At 39.3% G+C, this 19256-nt stretch overlaps 1 protein-coding gene across 6 annotated transcripts in view; it reads right to left on the bottom strand.

Annotated features, from left to right (window-relative positions):
- The window catches only part of DOCK3 (dedicator of cytokinesis 3), a 138096-nt gene that overhangs the window by 78708 nt on the left and 40132 nt on the right, over positions 1-19256 (bottom strand). For all 6 annotated transcript variants that reach the window (XM_080996384.1, XM_080996383.1, XM_080996379.1 and 3 more), the window contains exons 8-14: positions 17111-17152; positions 16601-16755; positions 14916-14997; positions 10301-10361; positions 8991-9138; positions 4104-4192; positions 745-870 (exon numbers count right to left, since the gene is read on the bottom strand). In XM_080996384.1, coding sequence (XP_080852510.1) covers positions 745-870; positions 4104-4192; positions 8991-9138; positions 10301-10361; positions 14916-14997; positions 16601-16755; positions 17111-17152 — 703 coding nt within the window. The remainder of the gene's footprint in view (positions 1-744; positions 871-4103; positions 4193-8990; positions 9139-10300; positions 10362-14915; positions 14998-16600; positions 16756-17110; positions 17153-19256) is intronic.

Raw genomic sequence — 19256 nt, 5'->3', positions numbered from 1 at the left:
AGCTTTTGTTTTCATTTTAGATTAATCACAGTTTAGCATTATGTTCAAATCCTAAACTGTGATTAATCTTGGCTATGGTTGGTGAAAACATGTCAGCTTCATAAACTAGGGTTTAAATTTAGTTTGTTCCCACTAACCATAATCAAGACCAAGCTTGTTTCTACTGTCCAAATTCCTCCTCACACTCATGCCAGAGGTGGTGGGGAACAGGGCATGTAAGCCAGCTGTGGTACAATTTCCTAACATTAAAACACAGTTTAAATTTATGTGTGAACACAGTAATACTCTAGTTTTTGTATTTGCATTGAACAGAGAATGAACCATTGTATTTCTTTATGTTTTTGCTTCCCATGAGGCCTTGGTGCAACCTGATACTAGAATAGCAACTAACACAATTTCATCTGAATGTGTGCTACCTCACATATTTTGCTTCAGGCACTATGCTATCCCTGTTACCCCTCTCTTCTTTCCTCATACTACTGGAGGAATGAAGTAGCAAGCATCATGAACTCCACACAAAATCTATATAGAATAATTAGAGAGGGGGTTATTATATTTACGTTCAAAATTGTACTGCTTTACAACTAAAATGAGCACTTTCATGCAATACACATTTGTCACTCAAATTTATTATTGGGGGGGGCGGGTAGAGAATAAAAGTGCTCATCCTACTGCCCTATCTTCAGTGACAATTATCACGGTTAAAGTACTACAAACAAATGAATAGAATTTTCATTCACTTACCAGGCATGATAACATCTGGAAAACCAATTTTTCTGGTAATAGCCACCCCTCTGTTAAATATCATAGGATACTCCCTCCGAATCTGCTCCATTTCTCCACGAAGAAGCTGAAGAGAAATGATAAGTCCTGCAAAAAAGTACAACTATTTTATTAAAACATTAAAGACAGTCAGCTATGTCCTCTTCCAGAATGCTCCTTTTGGTTCTTCCTCCCCTGTTTTCCTCCCCTCTTGCATGACCACTGAGCATTGTCAGCCCCTCACTGAGCTGTTGGGGACTGTCCCTTAGGTATTTTTTGTTGGTGGAAAAAATAGGTATATAAAATGAGAATTCCCTGGACACCAAGATCCAGGTTTAGGGCAAGTACCCATTGGTGAGAGAACTCCAGCAGAGATTTAAATTCACAAAATATGAAGCAAAATAATATGTGGAAATATAGGCTGTTAGACCTTTAAAATATCCTCTTCTGAATTCCTTCTGAAGTTCCTCTCTTCCCCTAGCATAGGAAAAGACTACACATTTGGTAAGTTAAAGTCTGGTTTACTTACAAACTCTTCAAAGTTCAGGTTCATGCGTTTTCCCACACATCAGTCAGAAAACACAGGCAGTAAAACTTGGCTTAGTTACAGTGGTGAAAGTTCCTAAATTATTCATATAGGAATTCAGTAGTGGCTTGTAAGAGCTCTGTGGTCTGAGTTGCAGCAAACAGCTCAGACCTCACATGTTATGCTTTTCTGGTAGATTGATGGGCAGGAAAGGATGATGGTCAAAGAGCTTGATGAGTATTGGCAAGCTTTCTGTCACATCCTGAATGTGTGTTTCTGGAAGTCCCTTTGTGTTGCTCATCCTGTATGCTCCCTGGGACTGGAAGACAACTTACAGAGCTGTGCCACTCCAGGCCATGCCCCCAACTAACTCAGTGACTCACTTGAAAGGCAGAAGAACTGCCCACCACAACCATGTGCCAAAGCACATGGTAGCAGCTGAAAAACACCAAACAACCAACAGGCAAATAGCCAGACTCCAAACAGTAAAAAGCAGCTTCAAGCAAAAATCCACAAACTCACCCGCTTTGCCTCTTGCACTATTCCAATGTAAAACTCCTTTTGCTCTCTAGAGATTGCAAACTTTTGGGGACTGGGAGTACTTACAGAGCAGTGTACCTCAAATTGGCAGAAGTGTTCATCAAGGTATTTTTCTCCATAATATGAATTTGTTAGGGTTGATTTTATATGACAAACTCTAGTTTCATCTACATCTTTGTATAATTCTAATATTTGCATTCCTCTGCTACCAAGATAGCACTTTAACATTATTATTATTATTATTATTATTATTATTATTATTAAAAACCCTTTCAGAGACACTGTGGCAACCACCATCTACAGCTGTCAGGACAAATTTAAATCCCCATCAAAATTTGTCTGATTTTCATATTATCTCTTAAATTCATTCAGCAGAGAAGCAATGGATTATTTAGTCTCGGCAGAGCATCAGATTTCCCTTTACTTGCTCATTGTGCTTTTTAACCTGCTGCCATAATTTGCTAACAGCTTAATTTGCCTTTAGCTGTTCTTAATGCCTTTTATAATCCAGACTCCTGCAAATGTGCCCAAGTACCTGATATGTGCAACTACAATGAAAATAATGCTGCTTTAAAGCTGCTAAAACTGTGTGTTTTCTTCTGAACTTCATACTGATTATTACTAATTATTATTATTATTCCAAGAACAACGGCCAGCAATATTTGAAAAGCAACAGCAATGGTAACTATAAAACAGATATGGCTTGTACATATTGACCAGGGTGTTGCATGGGGAGGGAAACAAATTAAATTTCATCATGGAACATATCTCTAATTGGCTATTAACACAAATGGGAGAAAGAGGCAATTCTCCCTAAACAATTTCTCTTTACTATTTGTAAATGGGCCCACTGGGACCATATACCTTGTAATGAACTCTGATTCTTTAATTATTGACTACTTCTACACTGAACTAGGTTTCACAGCATGGATTTGCAGGTAAAAAGCTAGTGGTCACCTCTATTGGGTAGGCTTTGTAATATAAAGTTGTATACTGAATTTTCTTCCCAGGAACAAAATTAAGTTTATAGCATCTAAGGTTCAACATGTTCCTCTAGCTTTAGAATTGTGGTTTTATTATCAAAACTAATCAAAGTAAGAAAGTCTACTTAAATGAAACTGAGACATTTTGTACCAGTTCAAATTTTCACATCTCACTACTGCTGGCTGGGACTGATGGGAGTTCAGCAACTGGAGAGCCAAAGGTTCCCCATTCTTGAGGTTGCAAAAACACTTCCATGTGAAATCAGCTGTTGCTGCTGCATCCTTTATTTCAGTTCATCCTTCAGCTAAGTTCAATGTAGAGCCGGTGGAATACTAAAATGAATGGGGACGCCCACATTTCAGGAGAGACAGCACTCCATGTTACAACAACTGATAATTATCAGGCCATGGCAAAACTAGCTAGATTTCCTTTGATGATTTTAGTGCCCTTTCCGGTTTTTCAAGTAACTTCAATCTGAGTTATTTAGGATTTTATATGTACATAGCATGACCTTAAAGCTGGCTCTGTGGCTAGCGGGCAGCTAGTTTGCCTTTAGCACTGGCATGGTAAGGAGCACCAGTTGCAGCCTCCGAACCCTGTAGTATCCCCTGTAGTGGCTCAGCTTATAGGTTTATGTGAACCAGATCTCTGTTCCAGTATCTTCTGACAGACCTTCACTTTGATTTGATTTTTTTTTTTAATGGATAGGAAAACCTGAACAAAAGGGCAAGTAAAATAGGAGAGGAAGAACCACATTGGTTTGGGGCAAAGGCAGGGACTTAAACTGAAGGCTACATTTCTCAAGTCCCTGCCTTGAGTAACACTTCTATGTGGATTACTCACAGGCCAACCTGAGAAGAACCACCTCTCTTCAATATTTGGGACTAGGGAGTGTTCCATTTAAGAAAATGAAAAATCATTGATAGTCCAGAATGTATCAGAAAGGAAAACTATTAATAGATCACCTACCCAAAATGTTATGAAAAGTCCCAAAGTAAAACTATAAAACGCTGTGGTGAAGGTCATGGATGACTCATTTTCATTTATGAAAATTCTGTAATGCACAGGCTTTTATAATAATAATATGATAATAATTTATTAGTTATACCCCGCCCATCTAGCTGGGCTTCCCCAGCCACTCTGAGTGGCTTCCAACAAAATATTAAAATACAGTAATGCATAAACATTAAAAGCTTCCCCAAACAACGTTCCCTAAATAACGTTTTCATGACTCAAAGTATCTGCTGCAAAGAAATTATGTATTTCTAATAGAAGTAAAGTTAAATATTACCATAGTTTGAGCTGGGTGCTGTATATTTGGTGCTAGATTTGCGAATAATATTTTCATGGATCTGATACCATTCATTTTCATTGTTGCACCTGAAAAAGTATAGTCTAGTGTTACCTTTATGACTTTACCTTATGACTGAATGCATACATACATAGTCTACACACTGGATCCTTTTTTTAAAAACAACAACTTTGTTGAACAGCAATACATTATCAGAAGGAAAAAAACCCATGCAAATCTTAAACAGTATAGAAAATATGACAAGTCTTTCCCGTGCCATATGCTTGAAGCTCGTGGAAACACTACTGGTATTGAAAGGCATCTGAAGCTTCTTGGCACATTGCATATTTGGAGCTGTGCTTCCCCCTCTTCACACTTTAGAATCACCAGTGTACGTGTGCAGCTACATCCATAAGCATCCACAAAAGGGATCCCTGCCCCCAGATTAACAATGTTCCCCAGATTCCCAGCTTTCCTTTTAAAAGATCTAACTTTCAAGAATATGTGGAACACAATTTGTAAGGCAAAATGTGCAGGAGCTATTCTCTTCATTTAAAAAAAAAAATTGGGGAGAAACTAGCCTGTACCCACATTTGAGTGTTTTTAGCCAACGAATGAGTTCACAACAATGACTAACATTTTGCAAAGCAGAACTAGCCAAGTAGATAAAAAGAGAAGGCTAAAGTGAAGCACCCATTGTCTAGATTCTTGGTATGTTTTTAAGCCTTTTTACGCTGGTCTTCCATAATAAAGAACTGTTTGGTGCTTCTTAAAAAACAATCCATAATTTTAGTTTAGCTTGACTGGGGAGTAATGTGTTAAATAAAAAGGGGGAAAGGGAGGGGGAAAAGTAGCAACCAAGTTAGGAGTTTGTAGTCTTTCTAACTCAGATCTTTATTCATACAAAGAATGTCATCCCCCTGCCCCACATGAGTTTGTAAATATTAAAAAAATTACCAGTGCCAATACAGATAAAAGTCCATCATTATTATATCAGTATTGCAAGAACCAGAGCTAAGAGAGTGTGTATTATGTTAGCCTTGCAAAGTAACCCAGTACGGTTATTTTGCTGGTGGAAGAGGGGTTCAAGTAGTGTATGGCAACCCTTAAGTTTAGGCTTCTTGTGTTATCATGGCATGTTGGTTATTTTTTTGGGGGGGGGTAAAATGTTGTTTCTGTGTTAAGTTAATTGTAGAAGCAGTGCAATTAATTATGGGCTGAAGGGTGTGAAGGAAGCTTGGGAAAGAACTGGGGATTTCAGCTGTGAGTGAAAAGACATTGTCTAGATGCTAGGTCTACTAATTAAGAAACAATGGAGGGGTAGACCTGGAATACAAGTTTCTCAGACTCCAGGGCTGCCCAGGCCTCACCACCATTCAGTCACCAGATCTATCAGAAATGGTGGACCTGTACTCTGATGTTCATTATCAGTATTTATTTATTTAGGCATATTCACTTTGCTCCCCTTGGAAAAAGGGAATGCCCACGGCCACATCAATTATGAACCAATTCTTAACGTGGTTGACATCCCATACTAGAAAATGGTGCTGTGTTGGTCCTCTTATCTGAGAACTTAAAGCAAATACTTTGGAGTTTTTCATATTATTGTTGGTCTCCAATCAGCCTCAACTGGCATAACCAATGTTTAGGGATGATGAGAGTTAGTAGCCCCAACAAAATCTGGAGGGCTGCAGGTTCCCCATAACTGACTTAAAGAGTAATCAGCACCTTTTAGACTAATAGCTTAATTTTCTACATGCACTTTCGTAAGTAAAACCTACTTTGTCAGGTAGAGTAAGGAACAGAAGCAACGTTGGAAAGTCAGCTCATGGGACATAGGAAAAGACAATTCCATTTTCATTTAAAGAAATATAATGATCTAACTCAGTATAAGGCAGCTGTTTCCACTCCGACAAAGAGATCTGCAAATATGGCAAGTATGTGTCTATCTCTCCGTAGAACGGTTTGTTTGGTTATTGGTTTGTTGCCAAAAATGGCCTCTCCTGTTGTTCCGCTGAGGGATTTCTTCCTTCCTTGATCAGACACCAGTAGATACCACAAGCATGTTTGGCAAACCCTCACCAGGATCAGCTCACGCCAAGTAACCTATGTCCCCACTGTGGAAGGACGTGTGGATCCAGAATTGGCCTCCACAGTCACTTGTGGACTCACTGTTAAGACCGTGTTCATGGAAGACAATCTTACTCGGCTACGAGTGATTGCCAAAGAAGAAAAAGATATGCTTAAAATAAATAAAAAGAAGCTGGATAAATTATCAATCCATTAAAATAAAGGGATTTTAAGATTTTAATGGTATTATACCACCAGAAGTATATCTAAGCTTTTATCTTCATGAAATCCATGGTAATTTCTCAGGTCGCCTAGTTAAAAATGTATTTCACATAGCTATAGTTTGCCTACCTGATCATTAGGTAGTGAGAGAATTAACCAGTTGCCTTAGCTGTGTGCTGCTCCAAATAGAATTCTGGTACAATTTCTTAAGGCATCCAGAGTAGCCTATGAATAATGATAAGGGAGATGAACTGCTAGACCCTGAAACTCACTTGGTTGTCTAGCTAAGGTGGTGATTATAAAAAACAAAAAACTTTTTGTAATGCTACCTGAATTTTCAAAACAAAGTAACTGCTGAGTTAAAAAGGACTCTGGCAACTGTCCTCAGCATATTGAAAACAAGCGAGAATACAGAAAGAACTTCGATGTACTATGAAGGAGTTTTGAGATTTTTTTTTAAAAAAATACATCCAAGTGAAATGTAAACAAGACTTTAGTAAAGTGTTGTTGATATGGCTGCCAGGAATTTCAGTGAAATGATTTGAGTGGTACAAACCCTACATTTCATTGTGTTTTAATTAGTGGATTATTGGAGTTTTTTATCTGTAAGCCACTTTAAGCCACTCTGTGGAGGTCAAAAGTGAGGTACATCGTTAAATAAGTAAAATAAACATATTCACCCCAGAATCTGCTATTTAAGAAATTCAGCAGCAGCACTAACATTTATTTCTTTCATGGCATTAGTTCAGATTAGAAAATACAGTGAGACTAATATTAGAGATACACTGGAAGTTCCAGATGGACTCATATCTGCAATCAGATTCTGCATGCAAAAACATTTGCTAATAATATTTGCTGACAAAAAGTCAACGTTTGACCTTTTGAGTCACCAAACTATAAACATATGCCACCATATTTTTTAAAAAATCTTGATGTGAAATAGAAAAAAGGAACTTAATATTGTCATAACCACGTCTGGTTCAAACCACAATCACATACACAATTACTTCATTTTAGAATATATGTAGAGCAAGGTCAATCATCTATAGCAGGGATGGGGAACCTTCAACCCACAGACCAATCTTTGCTTCCTAGGGGTTCCAAATTGGCTCACCAGGCCATTTCATCTAAAGCACACCTGCCAACCAACTGAAATCATTGGTGACATCAGCTGAGGGGTGGGATTACTGGGTTCAATCTTGCATTGACTGTGCAATCCTGTTCCCTACATGGAATGAGAGGCATTCATTCCCAACTATTTCAAGAAAACCACAGGCGAAGAACCCAAGAAGGGCAAATTTTGGTTTTTTATTATTTTTAAAAATCTAAAATACGGTTTCTGGTCAAAATTTAAATCTGGCATTAAATTATATTAACATGTTAAAAGTCTCACCACACAAAAGCCCATGCATAAAAAATATTGTGATACTGACAAACAATATGCCTGTTTCTTTGCTTTACTTTCTCCCAATACGTGATTATAATTTCTGGTTCAAAATTCCAGATTTTGTTCTCAGGGCCAAGCTTGACAAAACTCCAACTAGCAATGGTGTTAATGGCTTTTTAAAAGTAAAAAGCAGATATGCCCCTCCCAATCCACATCACCTCCACCTCTATAATCTGCTGTCTGCTAGTTCTAATCTGTGCCAATCAAAGCTAATTTGTGAGACTGGCACCTCATTTTAATTGCCTTCAGTAATCTGTAATCAATATACTACTACTTTGGGGCTTGTCAATTCATGGCTTATTCCTATGACCTATTACATGCACTGTGGGCAAATCTCAGACTAAGAAGATACCTTCTAACTCCCATGCAGAACCACCCTCCTATGACTAAACACAACAGTGTGGCCACAGGAGCACAGAGGAAGGTGGGTTTTCCTCACAAGTTACTTCAGTCACCACTACAGAATTGTGCTGGAGGTAGGATAAGGGGCCACTCTGCTTTCTCTATGCTGTTTTCTGCTTTTCTTGCCATCTATTACTGCATTTGCTATCAGGGAACCCGTTCTACATTGAGGAACAGTATTTTATTCAGATTCTAAAAGCCAAGCTTGGCAGCCACTGACAACACCATCAGTAACAAAAAGGAAACATACAAATCCTAATCAGAGTTGACTTTCAATGAGTAAGCTTAAAAATAGCTTGGCTCACATACAGTCAGCAGGAAACACAGCACTGAAACCGATTGCAAAAAAAGGCTCTGTAGGGAAGGGGGGGGGAGAGAATCAGAGAGCAGTTTGTTTTTCTTTCTATCCTGCACTTTGCTTACCTATGGGGAAAGTGTCAAGTCACGTTGGTTATTTAAAGAATTGTGCATCAGTATCACCTAGCCAAAGCCAACAAATTAGAAAGTTGGTTAGTTTAATGAATGCATTAACCCTCCTATAGGATACTGATCTACTTACTTGGATATAAAATCAGTTGGTATAACCTGTTAGAGATAGGAAGACACTTTAACTATTTGAATTACTTTTATAAATTCCTCATCCTAGGTTAAGGCCATGGCACTCATGTTTTATAAACCAGCAAAGTATCTGACATAACACAAACAACACACATATATTTCTCTTATTCCTGCACTAAATAACTTACGTGTAAACTTTAAGAACAAAATCCTTTTCTTCTTTTAATTCAGAAATTGATGGAATCACATCCATGATACTTAATACAGCACAACCATATGGACGTCGGTAATGAAGATGAGAAGGACCCTTTCTTGAATCATTTAGCAACATGCGCCCTAAAACAAAGAGTTGTTGGCATTATATTCAGCTTCAGTTCTCAAACACCTAAACGTAACTCTATAAATAAAGATAATGTTACTTTAAAAAAAATCCAGACTAAACAGTAAAACAGGTATCTTGCTGAGGAAAAAGTGAATAGCTTCTTGTGGCAACTATACAGAAACTATACTTTCATTCCTCTAAAATCTACTTTATTTATTAAAAAACTAATCAGAAATCCTACATCCTGCCAAGATATAACCACCTCAGCAGCTGGGCCTGAGACTGCCCATGCCCTTCTAACCATATCAAAATGTTGTCAGGGAAGGCACATATAAGAAAAAGGTGTCTGGTACCATTTACTCTTCCTGGGAACATTCCTCTGATGCCTCCACCAGAAACCTTTCCTGCTACCTCAGATATTTTAACTAGGAAACCTAGGGATTGAACCAGAAACCTTATCCATGTAACCATGTGCTGTAGTGCTGAACTATGACTCCACCCCCATACTATTATGCCTCTTGGGCAACCTTTCGTTTCTTGATGACAGGAGCACTTGCTTAACTGAAAGCAGCATAAAACTCGTTTGCATGCAGGCACTCATCCAAATAAATGAGAGCAGCTACTGCCAGGCAATCGTCCAAGAGGCACAGTTTGTTGTGCTCCCAATTGGTAAAAGCAGGATGGGGGAACCTATGGTCCTCCAGAAGTTGTTGGGAGTACAATTCCTATGGCTATGCTGGCTGAGGCTGATGGGAATATCTGGTTCCTAACCCCAGGTGGGGAAGGTGGGCCTGTGACTCATGGACTGCTAGGTGGCCATCCCTGTCCTACAGATTTTATATACAGCAAGTTATGAATTAAAACCTGACCTGCTGGACTGGTCAGACCTGCTGCAATAGCTATGTCTTACTCCACACAAAAAGTACTGTTATCTGCACTTCTGCCAAAATGATGGTTTAGCAATTACAATTTGTTATGAAGCAGTGCAACTCCTGGGTCTTTGAAGCTGCACTTCCTATGGAAATGCACACTCACACATAATCACTGTACTCAACAACATTACATTGATTGATTTGCCTGGTTTAGCTTATTTATATATATAATGCATTTCCACAATGAGCTATGCCCAAAGATTGTGCATAAAAATCTAAAATAAATTCAATAAGTGTACTGTACCTATCCGAATTACATGGGCAACTATGTACAAGTCTTTCTTCATATCCTTGCTGCTGAGATCCTAACAGAATTGGGGGAGAAAGTAAAAATCATTGTCAAAAACATTTATATGACAAGTATATTCTATTTTCAAACTACCTCTACACATTTCTATCTTTGTCATAGAGAAGTGAAGGCTTGGAGCAGAAAAAATCCACCTCTTGAAGGAGGATTTCTACCCTATTTTTCCAGGGGAAGTCTGCAGAAAATTGCAGGGGTGGGGATCTCATGTACTATTTACTTTTTCAGAAAGGTGAGTGAAAGTACTGTATACTCATTGTTTGAATAACATTAACACATGCATTTGCATTTCATAAATATGACCAACAATGAAATTCTCATTGCAAGTTATTCACTGCTCAGGTTGGCTGTGGCTGAATATCAAGCCCTGCAAGTTATCTGAGTTAAAGTGCTTGTAAGCTTATAGCTGCTAGCAAAAAGGCCAAATCTGGAAGTTGCAAGATGCTGAATGGATAAATTGGCTTAGCTAAATTAGAAGAGTAAGGAAAGGAGAAAGGGGAAGTGATATCAAATGCCCCAGGAATAAAGGTGAAAAAGCAAAGGTCTTGTCCATTGAAATCTACTATCACCATCATCATCTTTATTATGGTCATAGACCAGCATAAGTTAAAATAGAAACATGCAGGAATTTAGGAAATGAAACAGATAAAACGGGTAAAAGGAGTGACTCAAAAAATGGGAGTTGTGTGAGCGAGACTTAAAATCAGCTAGAGAGTTAAGAGCAAGCAGTTGCAAAAGTAACTATAGAAGGGAGGGTGCAAGAGAGGGCACAGGTCTTGGGTATGAGCCTTCAGTTTAGGTCTGGTGCGTGGACCGAACCATTCTTCGGTGAATTCCCATGATAGCAGTGCAAAAATTGACTGCTGAGTATGTTACATCTGGATTTGCATCTTGAAGTAGCAAAGAGGTATAGAGTTGCTCTGTCCGTCCTGGGAATTTGTGTAGTATTGGCAGGATGAACCTGACTCATATGTCTGTATAATATTGGGAGTGGAAGAAAACATGTTCAGTAGTTTCTAGCTGCCCTGAGCCACAGGGGCATTTCCTCTCTTCATACGGTACCTTCCTAAAACGGCCTTCCTGGATAGCTAAGGAGAGTGCCTGGCATCGGGCCAAAGTGAAGGCCCGTCACTGTTTTGGTACTTCTAGGTTGGTCATATATGGCATTTGGGAATTGAGGTAACTTTTTGTTTCACTGATGAAACAATTTGGGGATCTGGCTAGATCTGATTGGCATTATATGTCTTCCATATGCTGTCCGATGGGTTTATTTTTGGCTTTTTCATATCCCATGTCAAGTAAAAGTTACAGGGTAAAACCTAGGGTTGTTATTTTGTTTAGCACTGCTCATTTCCAAGTCATTTGGAAGTCATCCTTTATAGTTAGGGGAGCAAGGCCACACAGGAAGGAGCATAGTCTCAGCCAGTAATTAAGTGTGGCAAGCCACACTCTAGCCTCAATTCTTACCAGTCCAGTTTCTAGGTGCAGCGTGGCATTGGAAACATTTTGGGGCACTTGTAGGACTGATCTTAGAAATTTAGATTGTACCAGTTCCAGTGTTGCATGGGGGGGGGGGTGTAGTTTTCGGAAGTGTGTCTCCTAGGTCTTTGCGGAGATGTGATAGTCTCTCATTGGTGGACTACTAGTATGGGTGAGTGCTATGGTCTTCCAGAAAAGGGCAGGGTTGTTGGATTTGGGTGCTTGAATAATCCGTGTTCCAGTTCTTTTTTGTTGCTTCCTTTGTCTTCCAGGTCAACCTTTTGTGATATAGGAGATCCATTGCACCAGCTGGGGTTGTATTTGAGTGGTGTTTTCGATATCTCCTGTCAGCTCTGTGACTATTGCTGAGAGGCTAATGTAGTTCTTGGGTTGGGTCCTTGTAGGCCATCAGGAGGGCCTCAGAGGATTGAGCTGTTATTAGGGTGGTTTGGATTGACCGCAGGCTTACTGAGTCCAACCATTTTGATACTTTTTTATTTAGTTGAGGGGTCCATTTGGCTCGGCGGTGGGTTCCTTCCACTGGCATTACAACAGCCTGACAGTTGGTTACAGCGGGGACCTTCTGAGGTAGCTCCTGTACTTGGAGTGAGCCCAGGAAATGATCGCTCTCAAATCTTGGTTTGACCTCTAGGTTCTTTGCATGTGGGAGAAGGTTCTCAGAGGCAATTATATAGTTGATGACGCTCATGCTAATTCAAGACAGGTAGGTGAACTTAGCTGGGTGGTCCTTTCCTAAGGCACCATTTAGAATGTAAAGATTCAGTTTGAAGGTCATTTGTGATAGGTAGAGACTGTTTGATCTTTTGAGGCTCGCATTGTGAGAGGGCCTTGGTGTGTGTAGCTGAACCATGTATATAGGGTCTGGTTGCTCGGGCCTAGTCTGGCATTTAGGTCCCCTCCCAGAACCACCATTGCGCTTGGATTTTGCAATATAAGATCTACAACGTACCCTTCCAATTCGCCCCATCTGGCTCTTATCTCAGATTTCTGGGTCTACTATTTTGATAACAAACACTAGCTTAAAGAGCCACCATTTATAGCATAGAATTATTTTAAGTTATTAATTTTTGGCTGAGTGAGGTAATCACAGACGCAAAGGTAAAAGAAGAGACTGCTGAGTAGTGAAACTGTCAAGACCGACAGAAAAACTATGTACATTTACAGACATGATCTCAAATTGTGGTTTTGCAGAAGATGTGGCCGAAGGGCTATGTTTCCTTTCTGGGCAACCTTCCAACAGCCACGAGGATAGGGAATGATGCAAAGGTGGGTGGATTAATGAATATTTAATATTTAAACAGTAGGCTATTTTCTACACACACACCCCTCTATCCTCCATCCAGACAAGAGAGACATTATTAAATTTCAAAAACACAATCAATCCTGGTGAAAACATTGGAGGTGTAAAGCAGGGCCATTGAGAGATGTGACATTGGGAGAGGTTTGTGTGGCCTGTGGAGAATTCCAAGGGCCAAACAGAGTGGGCTGGAGAACTGTATTTGGTGGCCAGGCCTGAGCTTCCCTACCTCTGAAGTCCAATAGCAATAACATCCTTACAGAGAAAGAAGAAAGGAATATCAGGGAAACAAAGCTTCATAAAAACATCTAAAACACAACCCTGCTCCATTTGTTGGAGGCTGAAATCAAAACACATTTATGAAACCGCTCTCAGTACTGGCTGCAGTAAATATAGTCTAAGTAATTACTCCCTTCACCATAGTGATATTTTCAAAGGGTGTTTGTCTACAAACACATGAAGGAAACGAAAAGACCATTCTCATTTCATGCTTCATTAGAAATCAACAGGCAAAACAAAAGACAAACGAAAGACAAATGCAGCAGGAAAACGAGTGTTTCCACATCCACTTTTGAAGTTAATTTTAATTTACTAATGCTCATTTATCACAGTACAAATAATTTTTTAAAAAATGTTCATGCTAGCCTTTCACTTCAAATTCAGCATAAGAACATGAGAAGAGCCTGTTGGACCAGGTCTATAGTCCCATCTATTACAACATCCTGTTTTCACATTGGTCAGCCAGATGCCTGTGGCCTGTGCCTGAATCACAAGAGCACTCCAACTCTGGAGTCAGAGCATAGCCATCATGGCTAATAGCCAACGATAGCCTTATCCTCAATGGATTTGTCCAGTCCTCTTTTAAAGCCACTCAAGTTGATGGTCATCACTGCCTCCTGTGGGAACAAGTGCCATGGTATAACTATGCGCAGTTTGAAGAAGCATTTATTTTATCTGCCTGTATATTCAGCTTCATTGGATGTCCACCTTGGGTGTCATGAGAGGAGATGAACATTTCCACGTCATGCAAAATTTTATAAACTTCTATCATGTCATGTCTTGCTCACCTTTGCTCTGAACCAAAAGGTCTCAAACACTGCAACCTTTCCTGATAGAGGAGTTACTTCATGAGTATATAATTATGATTCTCACTATAAAGCATAATTTTGGGGAGGGATTCAACTAAATTGTTGTGTGCATAGAATGAGGTCTGCTTGCACAGCAAAGTTTCTCTTACTTCCTCTTGCGCACCCCATGCCCCCTAAATCTGCTCTGCAGAGTTGAGGGAACCCCAGAACAGGTTTAGGGAGTGTTGGGGGCGGGAGGGAAAATGTCTTATTGTATGAGAAGACCTTGTTCCATGCGAGCGTAGCTTACATCCTTTATCTGACAATCAGGCTGGATTTAGATGTGACATGCAACTATGGTTTAATAGCTAAACCATGGTTTGCTGAACCCACATCTGCCTGCAGTATGCTTTATTTGGAGTAAAATCAGGATCTGAAATAAAAAACCATGGTTAGGGTCATTACTCTGTCTCATGAGACCGCTATACCATAGAAATGGGAATATACTTATGAAACTGAGTCATGCACATATGTGAAACAGAAGTATACAAACAGCTCAAAATTATATTTGCCTTTGGGACATCTGGATGCTCAAACTATGGTGTGATTAGAACAAAATATATGCTACACTGCAATCCAGTCTGCAAAACATTTTCACTGAATGGTAAAGAAAATGAAAAGTGTTTCATACTGTGAAAAGTGCACACATTCGGTCAATCTTCTCTGGATTCTTGGGGCCCCCATTCTTGTTTAAGCGTACCAGAAACCTTTCACTGAAATACAAAAGATAAGAAAACACTGAATTACCAATCGTACATACTATCTATACTGCATTCTGGTCAGAACTTCTAAACATTTATGGAACTTTATTCAGAGATCCAGATTCATTGACCATCAAACTGTATAGCTACATTGAAAATACAATGGTTCTTTTGACAATACTTCCAGGTACTTTCTCACTAATCATGGTGGGAATGAATTAATATCTTCTTACATTTGATGAAATATAGGAGTAGCATTAGGCAAATAAGAATTTAACATCCCTACACTCAATCTTAGACATAAAAATAATTTTGTTAATTGTTTTATGCAAAATAGTATAAATTATTCACTGGAAAGTGAATAATAACTGGAAAGTTAAAGAGATAACTGGGAAGTTAAAAAGATGCATCACTCTGCCACTAAATTACAATAATGTGTTTAAGAAAAGAAAATAATTGATTACAAAATAATAGAGAAAGACAGGAATTCATAAGTTCTCTAACCCCATACTCTGCACTGAGTCGGGATTCAGTATGCTCTGTTAACTGTTTATATATATTTATCTAACTTTTCAAAATCTAGAAAATCTGTCTATATTCCTAGGCAGCATATTCCATAGGTCAATTGTTTTACTGACCATAAGCAACTGTAACAAAAAGGAACTGTTGAAGTAATATACTGTACAGCTGCTTTATTCTATTAAATTTATAATACTTCTATTATATGAGCTAAACAAATACACCCTGTCAAATGTTCACTCCCTCCATATCAAAAACAATTCCAGCTGGACTCACATCAGTTTTGGTTCTTCTTATCAAATGAATCAAAAGAGTTTCCTTTTTGCACTGTTATACTTTCCTGAAGCCAGAAGGAAACAAATCCTGGAGATCGGGATGAGCTGCTCAAAAATATTTACTGAAGCAATGTCCTGTCTACAATGCAAAACCTAAAATGGGGTCTTACCAATACTATTACCTATTAGTTGACGTTTTCCACAAATCTGAGGAAAACTAGTTGGCCATAGTAAAAGTAAGAATTATGTTAGGGAACCCCTTGTGAATATGGATTAACTGCCCTTACAGGCTGGTGCTGGACCCCTGGCAATCCTTTTAGAGATACTCTTGTCATAAGGGTAAAGTTTCTCTCTGCTAACAGAGTTGCAAAGGCAGAGCATCAATTTAAAGTCAGAAAAAGCAGAGCTCTCCAAGGTGCTGGAATTGTGGTGTAAGTCAGACTTTGAAAAATAGTTCTCAAACAATATTGAGTAACTACTACAGCGTGTTCTATTACAATAGTTATAGTGACTTAGCTATAATTAAAATGTTGTGTTTTTCTTTTATAGGCAGAAGTTTAGATCCTTAAAAATGGGTTAAGTAAGGTCATTACCTCGTAGTGCTTCTACAACTCTTTAATAAAGTGGAGTAGTTCGCTTCTCCTTTCATACCCAGAATTCAGAGGCAGGCCTATGAAATCTAGTTCCATGACCTCATAAGAACTCTAGTTCCACAAACAGAGTTAACAATATTACAGATGTAAAAACAGATTTCTAACCAAAGGACCAGCAATCTTTTACATGCTCAGAAAAAGCAAGCAAGGGGTCTGATTCTGACTTACCTGATCTGTTTGCCTTCCCGGACATCATACAAAAAGAAGAATACATCTGCATCCTCTCCAATTGTATTGTAAGTGAAACTTTTTAGACTGAGAAAAAAGTGGTGAGGTACTGGCAGACGACATGCTTCTCCATGACGTGGGCGTATTGTATCTACCTAATTTGGAGAAAGAAATTAAAGGGATTTCATTTTCTAGACATATATTTAATAGTTTTATACTCACTGATACCATTTAAAATGAAAGTTGCTTGGTAGGATATATACACAGCTCCTAATCATTTTATCTGCACAGATCTATGTGTAGTGCCTAGATCCCTCACCAAAATACTGTCAGAATAAAGCAAATTGTATATGAGTCAACACCCTTGATTAAAGTTGCTGCAAAAAATAATAAAACAAACTCAATATACTGGTAGTCCTGAACAGTTGTAAATACCAATAAAAACCAGTATTTTTATTAATTATTTCATGGTGAAGAAGAGATATGGCTTCCTTCTGCAGTTTATCTTACCTGTGATGTGCTCTGTTGTACACTATGTCTACTAGATAAATGCTGTAAAAGAAAAAGAAAAAAGACATGCTGCATTACTTCTGTTCAAGGATGCTGACACTTCTTCCACACATGGCTAAACACTTTCCCCCCATTGTTTTCAGATCTGTTTTAAAAAGATGCAGTAGTATACTAAAGACTGGCTCCTATCAGCTGACACAGAAGCATTCATGATTTAGCGCTGTCCAGGTACCAAATCAAAGTGCAGCATCATTCAATTGTACTAACTAGGACCAGGCTTCCTCAACCTTGGCCCTCCAGATGTTTTGAGACTACAATTCCCATCATCCCTGACCACTGGTCCTGCTAGCTAGGGATCGTGGGAGTTGTAGGCCAAAAACATCTGGAGGGCCGAGGTTGAGGAAGCCTGAACTAGACCAACATAGGATTTCATGGTGGTGCAACTGGCTGGGAAATCAGAGAGCTCTCCTGCACCAGCAACTGCTATCCCAGTTCTATGCAATGTAGCAGCATTACACACAAAGCACAGAACTGATCCGAGAATAAACATTACAGCTGACTACTCATCCAAACAACACCCTGAAAGCCTTTTAGCCATGAGATGATTGATAAATAAATAAATAAATAAATAAATAAATTATTGCTGCTCCCATATTGTTGAAGATGTGAAATAATGTTTCAATCCTCTTATTTCTGCAAGGTTGATACTTTGCAACAAGCTTTGTGCACTCTTGTGCATTTTTTGTACTGATTTATTGGGTTAATTTTCTGCAGATGATCCCTGGCTAATTTATTCATAGTGTTGTTGTTACACGAATTTTGCGTAGTTTCATCTCCCCGTTAAAAAAAATTAATTTTTTTTAAACATGCTAACACAGGACCTGTGAAAATAGGTACATATTTATTGCAAGTAGCTACTTCACAAGCGTCCTTCTCCCCAATCTAATTTATATGCACCCTCCCCTTCAGCATCCCCCTGCAGTGGAAAGTATTTTATGACAAAGTACAGGAGCAGCCTCCCACTACTTACCGTAGCTCTATCTACATTTGCTTTACCAAAAAAACCATTCCTTGTTATACGCAGAACACGGCCTCTCAAATGAAAAGTGTAGCGACTGAGTCAACACAACATAAAATGTTTGTGTTAAAAAGGAGCAGCAGCCCCAATTCTCTAACAGAGGTTGATCCTGTTTTTAAAGCCTCTCATGCTGAAGGCTAACATTAACAATCAGAAAATTGACAGTAAGTCTCCTACTGTTCCTGTTTAATCTCCAGAGGTAAGATTTAAAAAGTAATCCAAATTGAAACGGTTTCAAATGTGTTTTTTAATCATATTTTGTTTTATACTTATCTATTCTACAATTTTTAGATATTTGTAATGTGGGATATCATTGATATTATTTTTTTATTAGGTTTCAGAAGCTAAAACTTGGAGAGACCCAAATAATCCTCCATCTCTCAAACCTAGGAATATAAAAAATATTTCCATAGCAGATGATCAAAGCCACACAGAATTCAAACATAGGAGCAGCCCTCCTTGGCCAAACCATGATGCATCTAGTAAAGAATTATCATTCCAACAGCTGCCAGCCATATGCCCCTGGATGCTCACAAGCAAGTTATGAAGGTGATAGGCACTCCATGTTTGTTGATTTATTACAGTGGTGCCTCGCAAGACGAAATTAATCCGTTCCGCGAGTCTCTTCGTCTTGCGGTTTTTTTCGTCTTGCGAAGCACAGCTATTAGCGGCTTAGCGGCTTAGCGGCTACAGGTATAAACTCGTTCCTGCAACTGCAAGCCTCGACCCCTAGGGAGTATCTGGCCATTGCATAAGCCTCGTCCGGCCTCTTAAGCAGTCCCTCCTGATGCGCTTACATAACACAAGCCCCGACTGCCGCCATCCCAGTGACCCCGGAAGATAAGATCTGCAGCAAGCACCCCGCACCTCCAATCCCGGGGTGCGCTCAGCCAAAGCGTCCCCGGACACCTGTCCCGCCGCGCCTTTGCGCAGCACTCTGCAGAGTGGAGCGAGCCATCCCAGCAACCCCGGAAGATAAGATCTGCAGCAAGCACCCCGCACCTCCGATCCCGGGGCGCGCTCAGCCAAAGCATCCCCGGACACCTGTCCCGCCGCGCCTTTGTGCAG

Source organism: Podarcis pityusensis (assembly GCF_964106645.2).
Source record: "Podarcis pityusensis genome assembly, chromosome: 2".
NCBI lineage: Eukaryota > Metazoa > Chordata > Lepidosauria > Squamata > Lacertidae > Podarcis > Podarcis pityusensis.
This window is presented reverse-complemented; position numbering and strand designations above follow the sequence as displayed.